Consider the following 22126-nt stretch of genomic DNA (forward strand, 5'->3'; position numbering starts at 1 on the left):
GTACTTTTTTAGACAAAGTCAGCTTATTGCCCCACAGACTGGGTCCTCATTTTACCTACCTCGAAAGGATGGAAGGCGGAGTCAACCTTGAGCCTGGTGAGATTTGAACTTGCAGTAATTGCAGGCAGCTGGTGCTATTTAACAGCATTTTAGTCTGCTGCACCACCAAGGCTCTTTTTAGTTAACAGGTAAAGCCAATAGCAATGTTAAATTTAAGCTGACCACCAACTTGAAAGGTGGTACAATAATCTGTCTCCCCTGTATGAATCCAAGCAAGGAGTAGTGTTTGACTTTCTCATCTCCAGGTGAGGCCTGGTGGGAGGGAGGGCAAGGCAAGCTAAGGAGATCTTGCAGTTAATTTGCCCCTCATTGAAACATCAGGAAAGAATTTGACTCTTGAGATAAAGCAGTGAACAAAACTGTTCATCCAGGATAGCTGTTCTCAGATGTTTTGGTCTCAGGACCTCTTTACACTCTTAAAAACAGATGAAGACCACAAGGAATTTTTGTTTATGTGGCATATATCTATCAATGTTTACCATGTTAGAAATTAAAAGGGAGCTATTTTTTTAAAAAAATATGTATTTATTAGTTCATTTAAAAATATCAATGAACTCATTACAGATGTTGGAAGAAATGTCCATCTGGTTCAGTTCCAAGTGAGGAGAAAGACACTGGAAACATGGATGCTGATTGGAAAGGTGGTTTAATTAATTGGAAAGGTGGTTTAATTAATTGGAAAGGTGGTTTAATGAAGCAGAACCATCAGGCACATGGTCCTGGTGCAGTTGACCACATGGAGTTGAGAGAGAGGGTTATTTATACTTTTTCTTGGGATTTGAACTTGAGCTTCCTGTTCCTGCGCAAGCTATTGGCTGTTGTTGGGATCATAGCTAACCTTGCAGGTTTTCTGAGTCAAGCTTGTTTGAAGCTTGCTGGGGGATGCAATGAAGGGGCTTGTTGTGCCATGTGGTGAGCTCTGCTGCTAGATGGTAGAGGGCTAATCCTATTATGTCCTGGAGGGTCATGTCTTAATCCCATCACCCTGGAGCTGAAGGTCTTTTGTCTTGTACATAGGCTGGCCCAGTCCTGCTGGGGCTATTAAGAAAGGTGGGGGCTGCTTTCCAAGAGCATCTTTCTCCTTTAGGGAAATATAATATTCTGCCTTTTAAAATATTTCTCAAAATATTTCTTCTAGGAGGTAAACAGATCTAATTCTAAAACAGAAAATCTCTGAAAATGTGCATACCCTAAACCAAGGGTGTCCAACTTTGCCAACTTTAAGACTTGTGGATTTCAATTCCCAGAATTCCCCAACCAGCATGATTGGCTGAGGAATTCTGGGAGTCAAAGTCCACAAAATTGCCAAGTTTGGATACCCTTGCCCTAAATCTACTATCTTAAAATATACAAGCATGCATTCTATTAGCATTCGGAGCGATGATATCACACAGCCTCTGGGAAACTCCACTGCATCTTTGCAAGAGAATTAGAGTGGAAAAAAGACAATATCTTAGCATTATTATGAAAAGAGTTTTGTGTAGACACCCTTTTGAAAGGTCTCAGAGAGACTCGAAGAGTCCACAGGCCACAATTTGAGAATCATTGGACTAGTTACCTGATCTGGGATGCAATGCTCTTAGTGATCACTAGATGGCAGCAAAAAGACAGAAGTCATAACTTTTTGAAAAAGATGTTTGCAACCCAAATTTTACTTATTTATGTAGATACATATGGCTCGGGTGAAATCCAGCAGGTTCTCAAAATTCGGAAATTTTGAGTAGTTCAGAGAACCAGCTAATACCACCTCTGGCTGGCCCCAGGAGTGGGGTGGGAATGGGGATTTTGCAGTATCCTTCCCCTGCCACGCTCTACCATGCCACGACCACCAAGCCATGCCCGCAGAACCGGTAGTAAAAAATTTGGATTTCACCACTGATAAGGCTGCCATCTTATCAGTGTGACTCTGGATCAGGGGTGGGCAATTAATTTTCCTGAGGAACTACCTGAGAAATTGGGACTGCAAAAGGTGGCATGCATAACATAAATTGGGGGGGAAATGGCAGTGGCCTTCAAAGTAAAAACAGTGCAGCTATATTGCATTTGATTTTTAATATATTTGCATTTTTAATTTCCTATTGAATTCATTTGGGCTGGAAAGGCATGGCGAAGGGGCCAGATGTGTCCCAAAGGCTATAAAATGCACATGTTTGTTCTGGACACGTTACAAATATTAACATATAATTTAAATACTATACTTATACACAGAGAGGAGGGAGGGGGTAAGGAGAGAGAGCAAAAGAGAGGGGAGGTCCCAAAAGTCAGGCACCTGGGTCTAATCTAGTAGTGGGTTGCTCCCGGTTCGGTCCGGTTCTTGCGAACCGGTAGTAATGGTGGTGGGAGGCTTCTCCGCAGGCATGTGCGCGCGCTCCCGTTGCGAACCTGTAGCGGAGGTAAGTAGAACCCAGCCCTGGTCTAATCACTATGTTTTATTAATTAATATGGTTTTTAAAAAAAAATGTAACTGTACTTAGGAATGTTCAAAGGTAAAGAAGAAGTAGAGGTAATTAAGAAGTAAAGAAGTATTTAGAAAAAAAAATGGCAACATTGGACATTGAATATGATTTGTATGATAAAACTGTGTATGGACCCTGACTATTAATACACCTCTGTTGATATCCTGGTCTTTGCCTTGAATTTCTCCCCTCTAGCAGAGAAACTTCTTTTCTTTTTAAAGACCGGATGGCATTACAGATGGTGATTTTACAAGCTAGGCTTGTGCCTGTTGGTCCTGCATAAATCCAACTGAATAAATCTGCAACACATTGACTCATTCTCTAATCAAACCATCCGGACTATCACATGCCGCACCATTAAAAAAAAAAAAAAGGATAACACTAGCCACATTTCACATTGGTGTGTTTGCACCTGCTAGATTCTTTAACCTGGTTAAAAATATGTTCCATGACCCTTCCACCCCTCTGCTGTACCTATTGACAGAATTCAGAAATATAGGCCCGAGTAGATTGGGCGAATTGTGAAGCTCATAAATTCAGGTCTGATCTGCAATTTATTTGCTGCAGGCAGTCAATTTTTAACTCTTTTACCACACTGCAAACTTCTGCCATGGATGTTTGCCTGTGGAGATTCTCAGTCATCCAGCTCATAGTTGTGTCAAAGATGCTTTTTGTTTTTTCTTCAAAAGGCAACTGGGTTGTGTTGTCTTTTTTCTTGAGGCAGAAGACATTTTGCTTCTCATCCAAGAAGCTTCATCAGTTTGGATGTGAGGGGCTGGAAGGGTAGGTTCTGATAGGATGGAGGAGGGAATGGAAGGATTGTCTTTCTGATAGCAGATGAGCACAATTCAAGCACAGAGAGGAGCACAATTCACAAGCCTGACTTTTGGGACGTCCCCTCTCTCTTGCTCCGTCTGTCTCTCTGTTGTGACCCAGGCCCCAAGTAGGTAGAAGTCGACGCAAACAGTTCCAAAACAAACAGACTTTATTAGAACAGCTGAGAATCAACTCATTCTCAGTGTAGTCCAAACTAAATTAAAACAAACTCTTCGTAACACAAATTCTTCAGTCTAATCACCAACCTTGGTATAATTAGGCAAACTGCCAAAGAATTCTCTTGGCAAAAGTTCAAAAGCAGAAGACGCTGACAAGAAATAAGTGCAGCAATACTATCAACGTTGTTTTCTAACAAAGAGCCCAAGAACCTTGCTGGTCTTTTAAGCCTTATGGGAGGGGCCAATCATCTCTTGGCCCTACTCCCGAGTCATCCTCTTCGCCTTAGCTGCTCTTGCCTTCTGGCAGCTCTTTTCATATGTGCACTAGGAACAGGCTCCTCCTGTTTCTCTGCCTCTCTGCTGTCAGCCTCTGGAGGCTCCGGAGTCCGCACATCATTCCCCAATGGCCCTGGCCCCATCTCTGCCTCCGACACAGAGCCCTCATCTGGGCCTTCCCCAGCCTCCAGGACTGGCCCCTGTTCTTCCTCAGCCTCATCACTGTCTGACTCCGCTGGCAGCTCCGCTGGCTGCTGGCGAACCACAACACTCTCTTCTTCCCACCCTCCTCCCCAAATACTATACTATAGATATATAGTATTTAAATTATATTTTTGTAACTTGTCCAGATGGCAGATGACCACAATTCAAAACGCACTGACGATGTCTTCTCGAATGGTGACAAAACGTTTGCAACAGTAGTGGGTTTCACTTTCCTTCTCTACCAATTCGGAACTGTGAGCGTGGGCGGGCGGGTGTGCTTTGCTCATGCGCGGCGCTTCTGCGCATGCACAGAGCGTCTGTGATGACGCCCGGGCGGGTGGGCGGAGCCTCCTGCCGCCGCTACCGGTTCGCACTTGTTTGCGATCAAATTGCCAAGCTCAAACCAACAGCCTAATTGTATTTCTTTGCAGTCATCTGGTCGTTAGCACTCTTCCTGAGAGCTTTTTGAGACCATTTGGGGGTTTATCTGTGCCCTCAGGGTCTCCTGAATCAGGGTGCCATTGGTTGTGGAACTGTTACAAGGGCTGCGTTGTAAACTGGAGATAGGTGGTGTCTTATTCCTCTCCCACTGTTATTTTATTTTATTTTATTTTATTTATTTATTTTATTTTATTTTATTTCTATACAGCCCTTCTCCTGTGGGACTCAGGGCGGTGTACAGCCAAGATAAACCATTGCATATAAAATTTAAAAACAATTTAAAAAACAATTAAATAATTTCAGCCCAAGATTTTAAAACAACCCAATTAAAACTGAATTCAATTAAAACTGAGAGGATGGGATCAGGGATCAAGCCAGCCCGGCTAGATGGAATAGGTGTGTTTTCAGGACCCGACGAAAAGTCCGGAGGTCTGCTATCGTGCGTATCTCAGGGGGTAGTCATTCCAGAGGGCGGGTGCTGCCACAGAGAAGGCTCTCCCCCTGGGGGTCACCAGCCGGCACTGTCTGGCCGACGGCATCCTGAGGAGGCCCTCTCTGTGCGAGCGAACCGGTCGGTGGGAGGCTATTGGCGGCAGAAGGCGGTCTCGCAGATACCCCGGCCCTAAGCCATGGAGCGCTTTAAAGGTGGTCACCAACACCTTGAAGCGCACCCGGAAGACCACAGGAAGCCAGTCCTTGTTGAGGGAAGGGTGTTCAATTCTAACACAGATGGATTCTTTTAGCTCTCTTTCAAACTTCCCCCCCTCTCTGTCCAAAATGTGGACTATCCAAAAGGGATCCTCCATTTTCCCTCTGTTAGAAGAAATATCCGTCTGGGTTCAGTTCCAAGTGGGGAAAAAAGACACTGGAAACATGGAGACTGCTTGGAAAGATGGTTTAATAGTGGACAGGATCACATGGTTTGAGTTCCTGAACAGAAAAGGGCCGAGATGCAGCGAGTCCCCAGGTTTTATGCCCTCTCTGGCTTTGAACTTCCTGGGGCCCAGAAAAAGTATCCTGATTGGATGTCAGACTCCCAGGGGGTGGGGGTCTTAGCTAGCCTTGCTGGCTGATGTAATCTTCCCAGGTGCCATGTGGTGAGTTTCTGTTGCTAGACGGGTCCTATTGTGTTAGTTTCTGTTGCTAGATGGGTCTTATTGTGTTGCAGATGATGCTCCATTGACAAAGATGGGAGGGAATTGAGTTTCTGCCTCTCTGAGTTTCTACTTCTCTTTTAGGGAAAATATTCTGCCTTTTTAGTATTTCCTAAAATATTTCATTTTTCTAGGAGACGGGCAGGTACTAATTTCCTACACCTCTTATTCTGTCCCAGTTTTCATTTTCTTTTTGTCAGCCTACAGAGTGACAGATGAGGCCTGTTCGTGCCTCTCGCTCCCTCGTCCCAGTTACCATCAGCAGGTGTGAACTCAACAAGCTCCCCTCCCTGGCTATCCTTTGTATCTGTTCCAAACCACCAGCACTTAAATAAAACGGGGTGGGGGGTGGGGGGGAGGAAGAGAAAATTACAGGTTTTGGTTGCCTCAAGAGGACAGAGGTAGTGGGGGGAGAAAAAAAAACACAAGTGCCTTGGCAGGCACAATGGAAGAATTGCTTTGCCCTTAAAATCAGGGCTATTTAGTGGAATGCTTAGAAGGGATCCCGCAGGGAGATAATCGTCCTCTCAACAGCCAGACTCTTGATTGTCTCTATTATACCATCCTTCTCTTTTAGAAATAATTCCAGGGAGGTTTTTTTTTTTTTTTTTTTGCTTGCCATGAAACCTGAGAGCAAAACTGTCTGAGCAATTGGTAGTAGTGAATCATAATCAGACTTTTTCTTGAAAGAACCGCCCATTCAGGTTGCAATTACAGATGGTCCTCGACTTACGACCACAATTGAGCCCAAGAGTTCCATTGTTAAGCAAGATGATTGTTAAGTGAACTTTGCCCCATTTTGCGACCTTTCTTGCCACGGTTGTTAAGTGGATCCCTGCAGTTAAGTTAATAACACCGTTGTTAAATCAATCTGGCTTTGCTTGTCACAAGGTCACAGAGGGCGATCCACATGACCCCTGTCTCTTGGTCCTCTGGAATGCAGCCCCTCCCTCCTGGGAATCCAGACTACATTCCACCACACAATTTGAGACAGATGATTCCTCAGATATCTCGGTTAGTTTCATTTGCTTGATGAGTCATGATAGCAATAGCACTTAAACTTATATACCTCTTTACAGTGCTTTACAGCCCTCTCTGTAAAGCAAGTGAAGGGGTTTACAGAGTCAGCACATTGCCCCCAGCAATCTGGGTCCTCATTTTACTGACCTCGGAAGGATGGAAGGCCGAGTCAACCTTGAGCCGGTGAGATTCGAACTGCCGAATTGCTGAATGTCTATGGAGATTCTCAGTCATCCAGGTCATGGTTGGTCCCAAAGGTGCTTTTTCAAGAGGCAACTGGGCTTTCTGGTTTTTTCTTTGAGGATGTTTTGCTTCTCATCCAAGAAGCTGCTTCAGCTCTTCCCCACCATCCAGTCAGAGGTGAAGAAGCTTCTTGGATGAGAAGCGAAATGTCCTCAAAGAAAAACCAGAAAGTCTAGTTGCCTCTTGAATAAGCACCTTTGGGATGCCGAATTGCTGGCAGCCGGCAGTCAGCAAAAGCAGCCTGTAGTACTGCATTCTAACCACTGCGCCACCATGTGATACCACTATGGCTTCCATCACACACCTAGGCTCCATCTTATCTTTCTGTCACAGATATATGCTTGATCCAGTATCCCAATCTTCTAGGCCAGTGGTTCTCAACCTTATCTTCATCATGGACCCCCTTTAAATACCTTTTGGGGCCATAGACCATGGCCACAACTTAACTCAAGATTTAAATTATAACATTTCTTCAAGCCTTCGCGGACCCCCTGTGATGACATCGTGGACTCCCGGGATCCAAAGACTACAGGTCCATTAACATAGTTAAGCTCCTTTCCCATAAGACATTAGAATGTGAGTCCCTGTTGTTGCATCTATAGAGAAAACACTGGGGTCAGGGTGGAGTGTTATGCCCTAATCCAGCACTTATCTTGCCCCTTATGTAGACTTGCTTGTCTATCCTGACTAGTAGGGACATTCAGTCCTTGGCAATGAAAAGAATGAATTGGCCTGTGATAGAGGCCTCCTATACAAACAAAGGAGAGGTCAACCTTTATGTAGATCTATAATTGAGGAAAAACAGGTACTGTGCTGGCAAATATTCATTTCTACCAGTAGTGGGATTCAAATAATTTAACAACCGGTTCTCTGCCCTAATGACCAGCTGGGTGGGTGTGGCCATGGTGGGTGTGGCCAGGGGTGTGTGACAGGCAGCATTCGGCCTCCTGAACCCCCTGGGAACAAAAATGGGCCGCTGGGGGGGGTGCCGCCCCCCCACCCCCTGTTTTGGGCCTAGGAGGCCTCCCTGCAACCTCCTGGGAATGAAAATGGGCCATGGGGTGAGGAGGGGCTGTGCCGCACCCCCCATGCCCCGTTTTGGGCCTAGGAGCAGGGGTGAAATCTACTTACCTTCCCTACCGGTTCGGAAGTGCACATGCCGTGGACCCTCTACGCACACGCAAACCGTTCTGCGCATGTGCAGAGGGTAAAAAAAACAGGTTACTTCCTGGTTAAAACTAGGAAGTAATGACAACCGGGCAGGTGGGCGGAGCCTCGCGCTGCCATCGCTACCAGTTCTCCGAACCACCCGCTGTCATCATTACCGGTTTGACTGAACCGGTCCGAACCAGTAGCATTTCACCCCCGCCTAGGAGGCCTCCCTGCACTTATCTGGGAGCCAAAATGGGACGTGTGGGGACTCCTGGAAGGGGAGGGGAAGGGCGGGGAGGGGCCAGCCAGCTATTTAACTACGGTTTGCCTGAACCAGCCCAAACTGGCTGAATCCCACCACTGATTTCTACTATGTATGGGAATATCCATGGCAGTGGTGGGTTGCTCCCGGTTTGCACCGGTTCTATAGAACCAATGGTAAAACTGGCGGGAGGCTCCGCCCACTGACCCCAACGTCATCAAAATGCTTCTGTGCATGCACAGAAACTTCTGTGTGTGGCCCCGCTGCGAACTGGTAGTAAAGGTAAGTAGAACTCACCTCTGATCCATGGGGTGTGATCAGGGATGGGTTCTACTTACCTTTATTACCGGTTCGCAAAGGGGCCGCATGCAGAAGCTTCTGTGCATGCGCAGATCGCCGATGATGACATCTGGGGCAGGGGGTGGGGCTCCCCGCCAGTTTTACTACCGGTTCTTGCGAATTGGTCTGAACTGGAGACAACCCACCACTGGGTGTGATAAAAAAAAATCCAGATAGTATAGTATAAGCTCCACTTGTTCTTTACTGTAATGGTGTGTGAGAATGACCTTGGGAGACAGAAAGAAGAGCCACAGACAACAGTCAGACAAGCGACAGCTGAATCTGCAGAAGGAATGGGGGAATGGCAAATGTCTCAGAAGAGATGCTACCTTGATTCTGAGACGAACAAAACAAGGTGGGAGAGAAATACCTTCAGACCTCAAAGATTCTCTTAATGTAATTTTACAGTAAGAGAAAGTACTTCTGGAATGTTCTTCTCCTCTTGATTTGCCTTCAGAAGTTGTGGATGCTCCAACACTGGAAGTTTTTAAGAGGAGATTTGACAACCATTTGTCTGAAATGGTATATAGGGTTTCCTGCCTGGACTAGAGGACCTCCAAAGTCCCTTCCAACTCTGTTATTCTGCTCTGTCTGGATTACCTTGAAGAGCTGACAGTCACATTTTGACAGTCACATTTTTTTTAATAACCTGAGGACTCACTGTACTGTGAATCCCTGCAGATAGCCCAGCACCTATACAGGCACAGGACTTATTTTTATCACACCCCACGGACCTCCCTGTACATAGTAGAAATGAATACAGGTAATCCTCGACTTACGATTACAGTTGAGCCCAACATTTCTGTTGCTAAGTCAAACAGTTCTTAAGTGAGTTTTGTCCCATTTTACGACCCCCACTTGCTACAGTTGGTAAGAGAATCACTGCAGTTGTTAAGGGGCCCCCCGAAAGCCCTACTAAGCAGGTATATACAAAAGTATGAAGGCTATTGCTTAACGCATTGTAAGCCGTCCTGGGTCTCCGGAGAAGGGCAGCATATAAATCAAACCAATAGATAGATAGATAGATAGATAGATAGATAGATAGATAGATAGATAGTAACACAATTGTTAAGGGCATCTGGCTTTCCCATTGACATTGCTTGTCAGAAGGACACAACTGGTGATTTCATGACTCCAGGATACTGCAACCATCATAAATATGAGCCCAATTGCCAATCACACGACCATGGGAATGCTGTAACCATTGTAAGTATGAAAAATAGCAATAGCAATAGCACTTAGACTTATATACCGCTTCACAGTTCTTTACAGCCCTCTCTAAGCGGTTTACAGAGTCAGCATATCGCCCCCAACAATCTGTAATGGTTGTGTAAGCCACTTTTTCTGTGTTGTTGTAACTTCAAACGGTCACTAAATGAATGCTGTAAGTCAAGGACTAGCTCTATTACATTGGACTTCGTTTTGATGGACCTCATAAATCCACTTCCGTAGAAAATTTAGACTAGGATTGGTATAACTTTTGACCCCCAAATCCCCATTATGTCTGCATTTATCTTGCCAGTCTGTGGCTGTGAACATGAGTGAGACATTATGTGTGGCATGTTTCATACATTCAGATTCTCAGAAAGGGGAAGGATCTCGGACTACGGGGCCAGATGGTTGGGAAGCTGCAGTAACCCCTCTATAAGGAAAGGTCATAAGGTCTAGGAACTTCTCTCATTGAAAAGAAAGGCAGGTGAAGGGAAGTGAGGGAGAATGAGGATCAGATGGCTCCTGAGTGACCTCTTCCTGTACATTGACCCAAAGGCTTTGGGGTTTGTTGAGGAACTCGACAGAAGATATGGAAAAAGACAAAGACTTAGTCTGACCCAACACATGTTAGTGCCTATATTAGGGATTACATTACAGGGTAGTCCTCAATTTATGACAGTAATGGATCCTTCTGAGCTGGATGAGGAACAGCCTTGCTCTGTCATCTGGCAGGATGAGTCTACAAAGCTGAAGGAGATGGACAGGGTCTTGGAGCTGTTTGGATGGTCACCTGTATGTTGGATCGACTTGTATGTCTCTCCTAAGTGCTGACGGCCTCCTACGGGAGAACATATGGTTGGGTCCAAGCAGCGGCAAAGTATCCTTGTGTGAGAGAGTCCTTCTGCATGCCTCGAAGAAGGTGGTGGTCTGTTTCCTTTTCAGAAGGCTATCACTGGGACCAACTATTGTATGTTAGCTTTTTTCCAACTTCCCATTTTGGAGAAGGTTCTGGAAAACCTTCCAGAATGTAAAAAAACCACAATGTAAAAAAGATGTGGAGACACTAGAAAGAGTGCAGAGAAGAGCAACAAAGATGATTAGGGGACTGGAGGCTAAAACATATGAAGAACGGTTGCAGGAACTGGGTATGTCTAGTTGAATGAAAAGAAGGACTAAGGGAGACACGATAGCAGTGTTCCAATATCTCAGCAGCTGCCACAAAGAAGAGGGAGTCAAACTATTCTCCAAAGCACCTGAGGGCAGGACAAGAAGCAATGGGTGGAAACTAATCGAGGAGAGAAGCAACCTAGAACTAAGGAGAAATTTCCTGACAGTGAGAACAATTAATCAGTGGAACAACTTGCCTCCAGAAGTTGTGGATGCTCCAACACTGGAAGTTTTTAAGAAGATGTTGGATAACCATTTGTCTGAAGTGGTGTAGGGTTTCCTGCCTAAGCAGGGGGTTGGACTAGAAGACCTTCAAGGTCCCTTCCAACTCTGTTATTCTATTCTATTCTAAAAGATGATCAAGAGGTTCCTGGACCTTGATCCCTTTCACACTAGGATTCAGTAGAAAGATAACCACCTTTACAAAGGCCTTAAAAGATCCAGACCAGGAGTGTCAAACTCGAGGCCCATAGGCCAGATCCAGTCCTCGGGGTGCTTAGATCTGGGCCAAGGGGACACCCTGGAAACAGCGAAGGACCAGCCCGCGGTGCCTCTGCCAGCAAAAACAGAGCTCGGGAGGGCTGCGTGTGGTGACCCTTTTCACTGGCAGAGGGCTGCAGGAGGCCGTCACAGCTGAAAATGGAGCCCGGGGTGGCGCGTGGGGCCCGCTGAACTCCGTTTTCACTGGCACAATGTTAGCAAAACAAATTACTAGCAAAAGTGGATCCCCCCCCAGCCCTTCCCAGGCCACAAGAGGTGCCCTCGACATGAGTGATGTTGAGCTGGCCACGCCCCCTGTGGCCACGCCCACCTGGGCCCCCTCACCCGGCCCCCTGAAGTCAAAAACAACCCTGATGCGGCCCTCAATGAAATCGAGTTTGACACCCCTGATCTAGCCCTTCCCGTAGGCTCCAAGCCAGGACAATGTGGAAATCTACTAAAATGTCAAGCATTGAACCTTTCCCCTGTGTGGCTGTTTTATTACCATTGTTTAACTGCTGTAAAATATGTATATATACAGGAAAAGGGAATTAGATAAATCTATGGAGAATGAGGTTTTCAATACATGATGACGACGACAATGGCAATCACAATGATGGGACTATCACTGTGATGGCGAACCTATGGCATGGGTGCCACAGGTAGCACACGGAACCATATCTGTGGGCACGCGAGCGTTGCCGTAGCTTAGCTCCAGCGCGCATGTGTGCGCCGGCCAGCTGATTTTTGGGCCTTCCGGTCCCACCGGAAGTTGGGAAATGGGCTGTTTCCAGCCTCCAGAGGGCCTCTGGAGGGGTGGTGGGGAAGGCCGTTTTCACCCTCCCAAGGCTCCTAGAAAGCATCTGGAGCCTGGGGAGGGTGAAAAACGGGCCTACTGGGCCCACCGGGCCATCACGTGCTAAAACCAGGGGGCACAATTATGGGTGTGGGCACGCATGTTGGCAACCTCCCTGTGCTCCTCCTGCTTTTGGCACGCGATGGCAAAAAGGTTAGCCATCACTGGACTATCAGCTCCAGCTTGTAGGCTTCCTGGAGACATATGGCTGTATTTTGTTTCAGTGCTTCCAGGAACATGGACTTCCACTCCCAGAATTCTCATCAATGGTCAAGCTGGCTATGGAATTCTGGGAGCGGAAGTCCACACTCCTGAAAACTCCAAGGTTGAGAACCCCTGATTTGACTGACTGATTTGTATAGCTGTTCTATTCAATACATGACTTGAACACTAAACAGGGCAAATTTGGGGCCTGCACCAACAGCATTCCTGTCACGTTCCTAGATCTGTGATTCTCAACCTCAGTGAATTTAAGATGTTCAGATTTCAACTCCCAGAATCCCTCAGCCAATGCAGAGGCTGAGGGATTCTGGGAGTTGAAGTCCACATACTTCTTGTATGGCTGAGGTTGAGGAAAACTGTTCTAGCGTCTTACTACCACATTCTAAGAATCCCAGTAGGAAGTTGCTCTTAGTCAAAACTCAGCTTCTGGGTTGTGGTCACAGTAGATAGTACAGGTAGTCCTCAACTTACAACAGTTTGTTTAGTGACCGTTCAAAGTTACAACGGCACTGAAAAAAGTGACTTATGATTATTTTTCACACTTATGGCCGTTGCAGCATCCCCATGGCCACATGAATAAAATTCGGATGCTTGGCAACTGACTCATATTTATGACAGTTGCAGTATTCCAAGATCATGTGATCCCCTTTTGCAACCTTCTGACAAGCAAACCGTGTTAATAATTCAATAATTGCCATGATTCACTTAACAAAAGTGGCAAAAAAAAGTCGTAAAATGAGGCAAAACCCACTTAACAAATTTCTCACTTAACAACATAGATTTTGGGCTCATACAGGACTACCTGTACTGGTGAAAGATGTCAATCACAACTGAAATCCTGTACAGGTAGTCCTTGGCTTACGACCATTTGTTTAGTTATTGTTAAAAGTGACACTTGACACTGAAAAAAATGTTTTATTAACTGCTCCCTGCACTTAGATAAGATAAGTGAACCTTTATTGTCATTTTTTACTTTGACCACAGTGGCACACATTAAAAATGAAATTATGTTACCTGCACTTAGAACCATTACAGCATATAGCATCAAAGAAGAGGGGGTCACACTATTCTCCAAAGCACCTGAAGGCAGGACAAGAAGCAACGGATGGAAACTAATCAAGGAGAGAAGCAACCTAGAACTAAAGAGAAATTTCCTTACAGAACAATTAATCAGTAGAACAACTTGCCTCCAGAAGTTGTGAATTCTCCAACACTGGAAGTTTTTAAGAAGAGATTGGACAACCATTTGTCTGAAAGGGTATAAGGCGGGGTGAAATCCAAATTTTTTTACTACTGTGGGTGTGGCTTGGTGGGCGTGGTGTGGCTTGGTGGGTGTGACTTGGTGGGCGTGGCAGGAGAAGGATACTGCAAAATCCCCATTCCCTTCCAGCCTGGCCACCTTTGGGGCCAGCCAAAGGTGATATTTGCTGGTTCTCCGAACTACTCAAAATTTCCGCTACTGGTTCTCCAGAACCTATCAGAACCTGCTGAATTTCACCCCTGGTGTAAGGTTTCCTGCCTGGGCAGTGTGTTGGACTAGAAGACCTCCAAGGTCCCTTCCAACTCTGTTATTCTATTCTATTCTATTCTATTCTATTCTATTCTATTCTATTCTATTCTATTCTATTCTATTCTATTCTATTCTATTCTATTCTATTCTATTCTATCCTATCCCATCCCATCCCATCCCATCCCATCCCATCCCATCCCATCCTGTTCTGCCCCAGCTACAGACCCCAAAGAACGCAGCACACACAAAGTCTGTACAAACCTTAGTTTACTAAATTAAATCAGTCTTTTTCAAATAAAGGCTGTTAATTAACTTTCTTAACAGCCTACAAGAATCAAAGAATAAATAATTGTAATCTTACTATGGTTGGCAGAAAGCCCAGAAGCAATTTGCAGGAAACTGATAAGAGAACTAAGATCAAGACACAAAGGAGAGTGAACGAAGTTGTTCCCTGCAAATTGCCTCAGTCGTCCCTTCCTTAAATAAGCTAAGGGAGTGGCCAATTAGCCCCAAGCCTTACTCTCGAGAAGACCTCCTCCTGAGGAGCCACTCCTCCTTTTGGCAGCTCTGCGTGCCCGTGCATCGAGAAGAGGCTCCTCCTCTTCTTCCTCTTCACTTAAGGGAGCTTCTGGAGGTTCTGAAGGCCCTGGCTGAATCCCCGCCTCTGACACCACATCTTCTCCAGCCTCCTCATTGTCTGACTCGAGTGCCAACTGCACAGGCTACTGGCGCAGCACCACACCAGCTTCCTCATTGTCGGAATCAGCTACTAGCTGCACAGGCCGCTGACGGGCTACAACACATCCCATCCCATCCCATCCCATCCCCATGGTCACGTGATCTAAATTTGGGTGTTTGGCAACTGGCATGTATTTCCAACAGTTGCAGCGTCCTGGGTCATGTGATTGCCGTTTGCGATCTTCCCAACTGGCTTCCTATACTAGCAAAGTCCAAAAGGAAGTATTTGCTTAACGACCACATGACTCACTTAGCAGCCATGGCCAAAGAAGATTGTAAAATTAGACAGGGCTCCCTTAACAACCACCTTGCTCAGCCATGGAAATTCAGGTCCCAATTGCGGTGGTAATCCGAGGACTACCTGCATGGCCTTCTACTGAATTTTTTATAACCCAACCTTGGTCACATCTGTAGAAACCTCGCTGCCTCCCCACCCCCACCCCTCTCACCTGATGGTGCGATGGAGACCGCCTAGGCAATCATCCGTGGGGAGATGGAGCATATGAAATAGCCCCATCTGTTGCCGCTCTGGAGATCCACAGTATGTAGTAAATTCAACTACAGCAGCTATTGATTCCTACTCTGTGGAACAGTAATTATATTGAACTGTGAACAGACATGTTAAGCTGCGGAAAGCTTTCTCTTCTCCTTCGTGTTGTTTTTTTTTTAACCTCTTAAAAGAAATGAAGAATCTCTTTAAAATGTGTATTTATCAGTGTTACACGCAGAGAATAATGGCCATTTCATTAACGGGGGGAAAGGCAATCTGTACATGCTCTCAAGCTCTTTCTGTCTGGTTTAAGACGCAGCAAAGCTTAACTGGGGATTCGAAAGCACATACCCCTAAGTTAGCAATCTCTCCCTATCTTCATATGTGTGGGTATGATTGTGGTATGATTGTGTAAATCTGAAAGATCTAGGCACCGCGTGCAAGAGTCCTGCTGGTTGGAGCAAAGACCCAATGAATTTACTACCCCCTTTCTAGAAGAAGTTACCAAATGTTTGGGAAGGGACAACAACATCAGATATTCTAAGGCAGGGGTGGGCAACTGTTCTAAGGTATACTATAGGGGTGAGTTCTACTTACCTTTACTACCAGTTCGCAACGGGGCCGCGCGCGCACGCACTTGCTTTGCTCACACGCACACACGCTCTTCTGTGCATGCTCAGAAGCGTTCTGATGACGTCGGGGTCGGTGGGTGGAGCCTCCCGCCGGTTTTACTACTGGTTGTATAGAACCGGTGCGAACCGGGGTCAACCCACCACTGGTATACTACATTGGAACATGGAGGTTCTGTTTAGCGGTTTGCCAACAGTCTTTCATAGTTCTTTTTTCCATGAACTGAAACAGCTTTTGCCACCATTAGGGTACTGCATCCTCTTTCAAATCAGAATGGAATGGAATGGAATGGAATGGAATAGAATAGAATAGAATAGAATAGAATAGAATAGAATAGAATAGAATAGAATAGAATAGAATAGAATAGAATAGAATAGAATAATTAAAACACAGGTAATCCTCGTTTAGCGACCACAATTCCAACCAGTAACTCAGTCATTAAGCGAAGAGGTTGGTAAGTGAAACTGGGTGTATAATCTTATTTCAGCCTTCCTTTGCTTTACACAGACAGGTGAAAGTCATAAATGTGAGGACTGTGGTAAAGTTACTGTTTCATCGTCCTTGTAACTTTGAACAATCTCTAAACATGCCAATGGGGCCTCTCGTTCTTGAGCCGTTCTGTTGCCCTCTGATTTAAATGAACTCACAAGCTTCCCGTTTGGTTTAGATGCTAGCAGATTGGCACACCTGCAAATGTTGGCTCAGAAACCTGGCGAAGTCAGCAGAGGTAGTCTTCACATACTGTAGCAACTGGTTCGCCCAGCACCGGAAATGTGAGCTTGCTTTGCTCTCATGTGTGCCATCTGCACATGCGTGCGACATCACAAAACACGGCAGTTTGTGCGCGCGCGTCGTCCACACATACATGAGGCATCAAAAACACAGTAATATAGGACGGGATTGTGCCCCGGCTGGTGGGTGGGGGCAACCACCCGCAGATCGCCACTACCAGTTTGCCTGAACCAGTCCGAACCGGCTGAATACCACTTCTGGAAGTCAGCTGCTTGGCAGCTTCTTGCTGGTTCCAATTGTGTCTATAACAGTGGTGGGTTTCAACTGGTGTTACCACCAGTTCGCTTCATGCACGCGCTTCGCTCGCATGCACGCCAAACCTGTGCTTCACGCAAGCGCAGTTTATTACGGAGCAGCTGAGACATGGCAATCCGCTCTGCTGCGCCTTTCAGCTGGGCTAAAAAAGACCAGATATAAGGTATGTATAACGCAGGGGCGGGCGGGAGGGCCAATGTAACCTTCAGAGAGAATCGGTTTGCTCTCAGCTAACCATCATCGCTACCAGCTCGCCCGAACCGGGCCAAACTGGTAGAAACCCACCACTGATCTATAACCTAAAATATTGCAGAATAGATTCTACCACTTTGTTCTTTCAACCCTGCCTGGACTTCAGTATTGACTTCTGCCGGTATGAACGCTCTCAAACTAAATCTTGTGTGATTCTCATGTCTGTTTTCTGCTCATCACCTGCCACAGGCTGAATTTATTGGGTGGATTTTTGTTTTTTGCTTGGCTTCTACAGCATCAATGTATTTGCAGACCGAATCAATTTTGTGCAGTGGGAAGCCGGCAAGGGAAAGGAAGGGAAAGGAAGGGGGAAATGAAAGGGTGTTTAAAAAAAAAAATGTAGTCAATGCTTTGATCCAAATTTTGATTTGCAAATCTATGTCGTTGCTATTGGTTTATTTTTCTTTGGTTTTAATTTCCTTTAAAAATGTTGGTATCTATTTTTTAAAAAAAAAAATTGAAAGAGAAAATATTAATGTTTTTGTGCCAAAAAAAGGCTTATTTTTGTTTGTTTTCCTTGCAAGCATCTGATGGTCATAGGGTAGGTGGTTCATTCATCTGCTGGGGGTTTTGATGGAGGTACACAGCCCGCATTTTTAATCTTTACATGAATTAAATGTCAGTTGGGACACATGAAGTCTGAAAGAGAATATCAAGGCCTTTGGCTAAAATGTCTGCCCCTGTCTGTGCTGATGTCTCCTGTTGCACCTAATCAAACGGATTTCCTGGGTTTTTGGTGCAATGCAAAAAGCCTACTCAACCTGTCCATGAATGATGGACAGATGAAGGCTGTGGGAAGTAGCCGTCTCACTTTCAAAATGTAGAAATTGTGGGTTCTTTTTTTCTAAGAGCGAACTGAATGTTCCCAGTAAGAGAATGTTCAGCTCGAATATGGGCTTGGGAGGGTTCAAAGGGGAATTGACTTCTGGAGACATTTTTCCTAGTATTAATACTTTGTGGAGTCCTTGGTGCCCTTTGAGCTTGGCTGGGGGTTTTTTTTCCAGACATTTCATTACCCAACTACCGTGTTTCCCTGAAAATAAGACCCTGTCTTATATTTTTTTGAATCCTGAAATAAGCGCTTGGCCTTATTGCCATGCGCTCAAAAGCCCGATTGGGCTTATTATCAGGGGATGACTTATTTTGGGGGAAACAGGGTAGATAGCAACAGCACTTAGACTTACAGTAGTGGCCGAAATTGTGGAAACCTTTTGGGAAAAGTGTATTTTCTAAAACTAGCTAATAACACCACTTTTTTTTTTTTTTTTTTGGAGTAGTACAATAAAATTATATATCAGTGGAAAGATAATTCAATCAAGAATGTAATGCAATAACTTTTATGAAGGATTTGCTATTAGAATAGCAGTTACAATATAAAGAAGAAAAATGAAACACGTAGAAGAAACGAGATATACAAAAATTATCACCATGTCAGTTAATACCTTTAGCATGAATTACGACCTTACATCTTCCCATGGAGTGAACTAAGTCTTTTAGTTCCGGAGCTGTTATAATGTGAAACCAAGATTGAATGATTCCTTCTATTAACTGGGTTTTATTGCTGGGTCGCTTCTGACTAACAAGTTTCTTTAGTCAGCTGCATAGATTTTGGATTAAGGTCTGGGCTATTCCCAAGCCATTCCAACAGTGGAATATGATTATGTTGAAACTCCCCCCCCCACCCCAAAAGTGGTGTTATTAGTCATCAAACCTCAAAAATACACTTTTCCCAAAAGCTTTCCACAATTTTGGTCACAACTGTATATACCCCTTCACAATGCTTTATATCCCTCTCTAAGCAGTTTATAGAGTCAGCCTATTGCCCCCAACAATCTGGGTCCTCATTTTACTGGCCTCGGAAGGATGGAAGGCTGAGTCATCCTTGAGCCAGTGAGATTTGAACTGCCAAACTGCTGGCAGTCGGCAGTCAGCAGAAGTAGTCTGCAATACTGCATTTTAACCACTGCACCACCATGGCTAGATAACATCGTCAGTGCTAACACTTCCCTAGCACTGAAGATGTTACCCTGCTGGGTAATGAAACATCTACAACAAAACAACCAAGCTCAGAGAACACAAAAAACTCCACAGTTCAACCCTGAGCTGCAAATATTCTCTTCCACTGGTATTAATACTTCTTCATGGCGTTTTCCTGATGCCTGATCGATGACATTTTTCAGAACAAAAAAAATGGAGACTCCATTTCTGGGTTTTATCCTAAGTTGGATTGTTTTCTGAACGATGTTATGCCAAAATTGTGCATTATATACCAATGGGCCTGGTGCTCACCTGAACCAGCCTTTCTCAACCTGGCCCTCCATAGGTTGGGGATTCCAATTTCCATCACCTTTGACTATTGGCCATATTCAGAGTTGATGGGAAATGTAGTCCAAAACAGGTGGAAGACACCAAGATTAGGGAAGCTGTAGGAGATAATTTACGAAGATTTAACTCTTGTTAAAAGGTTACTAGCTACTGGGCTTATTGGGAACTTCAGGGGTGGTGTATCTGACCAATTCCTCCTGTTTTCATAAAATCTTAGAGTTGGAAGAGCCCTTAGAGATCATCTAGTTTAACAACTCCCCAGTACAGGATCTGCTAAAGTATTTCTAAGATGATTTTTTGATACCCTTCATCCTCCAGCCCATTCTCCTGAATGGAGCAGGTGGAGTGAAGTGCATGTCAAAACTGCCATAAAGCATTTATCTCTCCAATTTAAATGCACAAATGTACATAACATTTTTTTAAAAAAAAAATCATGATTTTTCCAGACTTCCCTTCAGGAATCACTATGCCTGTCTCAGCTCAAGGCAGGATTTACAGTTTAATCGATCTAAATACTAATGATTCTCTCTCACCGGGTAGCCAGTCAGGGAACATGTGATATCAATGGGAAGCCATCATGATTCGATTCAGACAAAGCTCTGTGAACTAATCATGATAAATGAGTACAGAATTTGAGTGCAGACATTTTGCTATTTGGTTTTTAGGTATAAAAACCTCATTTCTAGCCCTCTTCAACAACAACAACAAAAGCAGGTGGATAGCTGCAGTGTTGCAATCTTACAGTCCAGAGAGAGATCAGAGATTGTTATCTTAAATCTCACCTATTTCTGTTTGAGGAATGGAATCAGAATATTTTACACAAATAAGACGCTGCCATCACATTGACACTATACAGATAGCCCTTGACTTACAAAAGTTCATTTAGTGACTGTTTGAAGTTACAATGGCACGGGAAAATGTGACTTATGACCATTTTTCACACTTAACGATTGTTGCAGCATCCCCATGATCAAAATTCAGACGCTTGGCAAAATTGACTCATATTTATGACGGTTGCAATGTGGTTCCAGGGTCACGTGATCACTTTTCGCGACCTTCTGACAAACAAAGTCAATGGGGAAGCCAGATTCACTTAACAGCCATGTCACTAACTGAACACCTGCAGTGATTCACTTAAAAACTGTGGCAAGAAAGGTTGTAAAATGGGGCAAAATTATTATTATTTTTTATTTTTTATTATTATTCATATTTCTATGCCGCCCACTCTCTGAGGACTCTGGGCGGCTTACACCAAAGACAGTATACTAAATAGCATATTGCCCCCAACAATCTGGGTCCTCATTTTATCCACCTCGGAAGGATGGAAGGCTGAGTCAACCTTGAGCTGGTGAGATTTGATCCGCTGATCTGCTGAACTAGCAGTCAGCTGAAGTAGCTGCAGTACTGCACCTTAACCACTGCGCCACCTCGGCTCTTAACAACAGCTGTCTTGCTTACCAACAAAAATTGGGTGCTCAGTTGGGATCATAAGTCAAGGACTATCTGTACATTGGTTATGTTTTGTTTTTTTTTAAATACAAAATTTTGAATAGAAGCAGTGCTAAGGAATGAGAGCCAGTTTGGTGTAGTCGTGGATAAGGCATCACACTAGAAACTGGAAGACTACCGATAGTTCTAGTTCTAGTCCTGCCTTAGGCATGAGGCCAACTGGGTGACCTTGGGCCAGTCACTCCCTCTCAGCCCTAGGAAGGAGGCAATGGCAAACTATTTCTGAAAAGCTTTGCCAAGAAAAAAACTGCAGGGATTTGTCTGAGAATCGGATACGATTGAAAGGAAGAAAAAAAAAATGCTAACAAAATCCATTTGGTGTATTCCTTTATCTGGAGATGGGGCATTGTAAAAGTTGTATGGGGCGGAGGGGGTGGGGAGGAGAACAATGGAAAACGAGAGCTTGATGTGCATGAATTTGATAGCCATGTTATTTTCTTCTCTCTCTCTTTTTTTCCCCCCTCGCCCCTTCTCCCCTCTTTTCCTTTCGAAACCACCTGCGTAGCCTGCAAACGTAAAGAGCAGGAGCAGCAAAAGGACCGGAATCTGCAACCGAAAAAACAGCGCCTGGTCTTCACCGACCTTCAACGCCGCACCCTGATCGCCATCTTCAAAGAGAACAAGCGACCTTCCAAGGAGATGCAGATGACCATTTCGCAGCAGCTGGGCCTGGAGCTCAACACCGTCAGCAACTTCTTCATGAATGCTCGCCGGCGGTGTATGAACCGATGGCAAGAGGAGCCAGGCACCAACCCCGGAGTCCCCTCTTCATCCACAAGCACTTTTTCCAAAGCATGATTTCCCTTAATTTTTCATACACCTCTCATAATCCCTTGCATCCCCCCCTGAACTCCACCCAGAAGAGAGCCCATTCGCTTCTCCGTGTGTGCTCCCCTCACCTGCATACTGCATATACGTTGAGCAACGACAACGCACCGTGCCCACTTCACAACCATCCACGGTTCGATGCCTCTGGGACATCCCAGATCTTCCAGAGGCATCCCATAGCAGCCTCCGTCTTTGGACCTCCCTCAGACCTTCCCATTTGTGAAAGGGCCATTTCATCTCCTCATCTGGTGAGCAGTC

General features: G+C 45.0%; 1 protein-coding gene across 2 annotated transcripts in view; it reads left to right on the forward strand.

The window, feature by feature from the left end:
• ONECUT3 (one cut homeobox 3) overlaps window positions 1-21909 on the forward strand; it is an 89090-nt gene extending 67181 nt beyond the window's left edge. For both annotated transcript variants that reach the window (XM_087893987.1, XM_034437718.2), the window contains one exon: window positions 21546-21909. In XM_087893987.1, coding sequence (XP_087750113.1) covers window positions 21546-21838 — 293 coding nt within the window. In that variant the 3' untranslated portion in view covers window positions 21839-21909. The remainder of the gene's footprint in view (window positions 1-21545) is intronic.
• The last annotated feature ends 217 nt before the right edge of the window (window positions 21910-22126 follow it).

The sequence above is a fragment of the Pantherophis guttatus genome, chromosome 1 (assembly GCF_059756535.1).
Source record: "Pantherophis guttatus breed Tessera chromosome 1, ASM5975653v1, whole genome shotgun sequence".
Lineage (NCBI taxonomy): Eukaryota > Metazoa > Chordata > Lepidosauria > Squamata > Colubridae > Pantherophis > Pantherophis guttatus.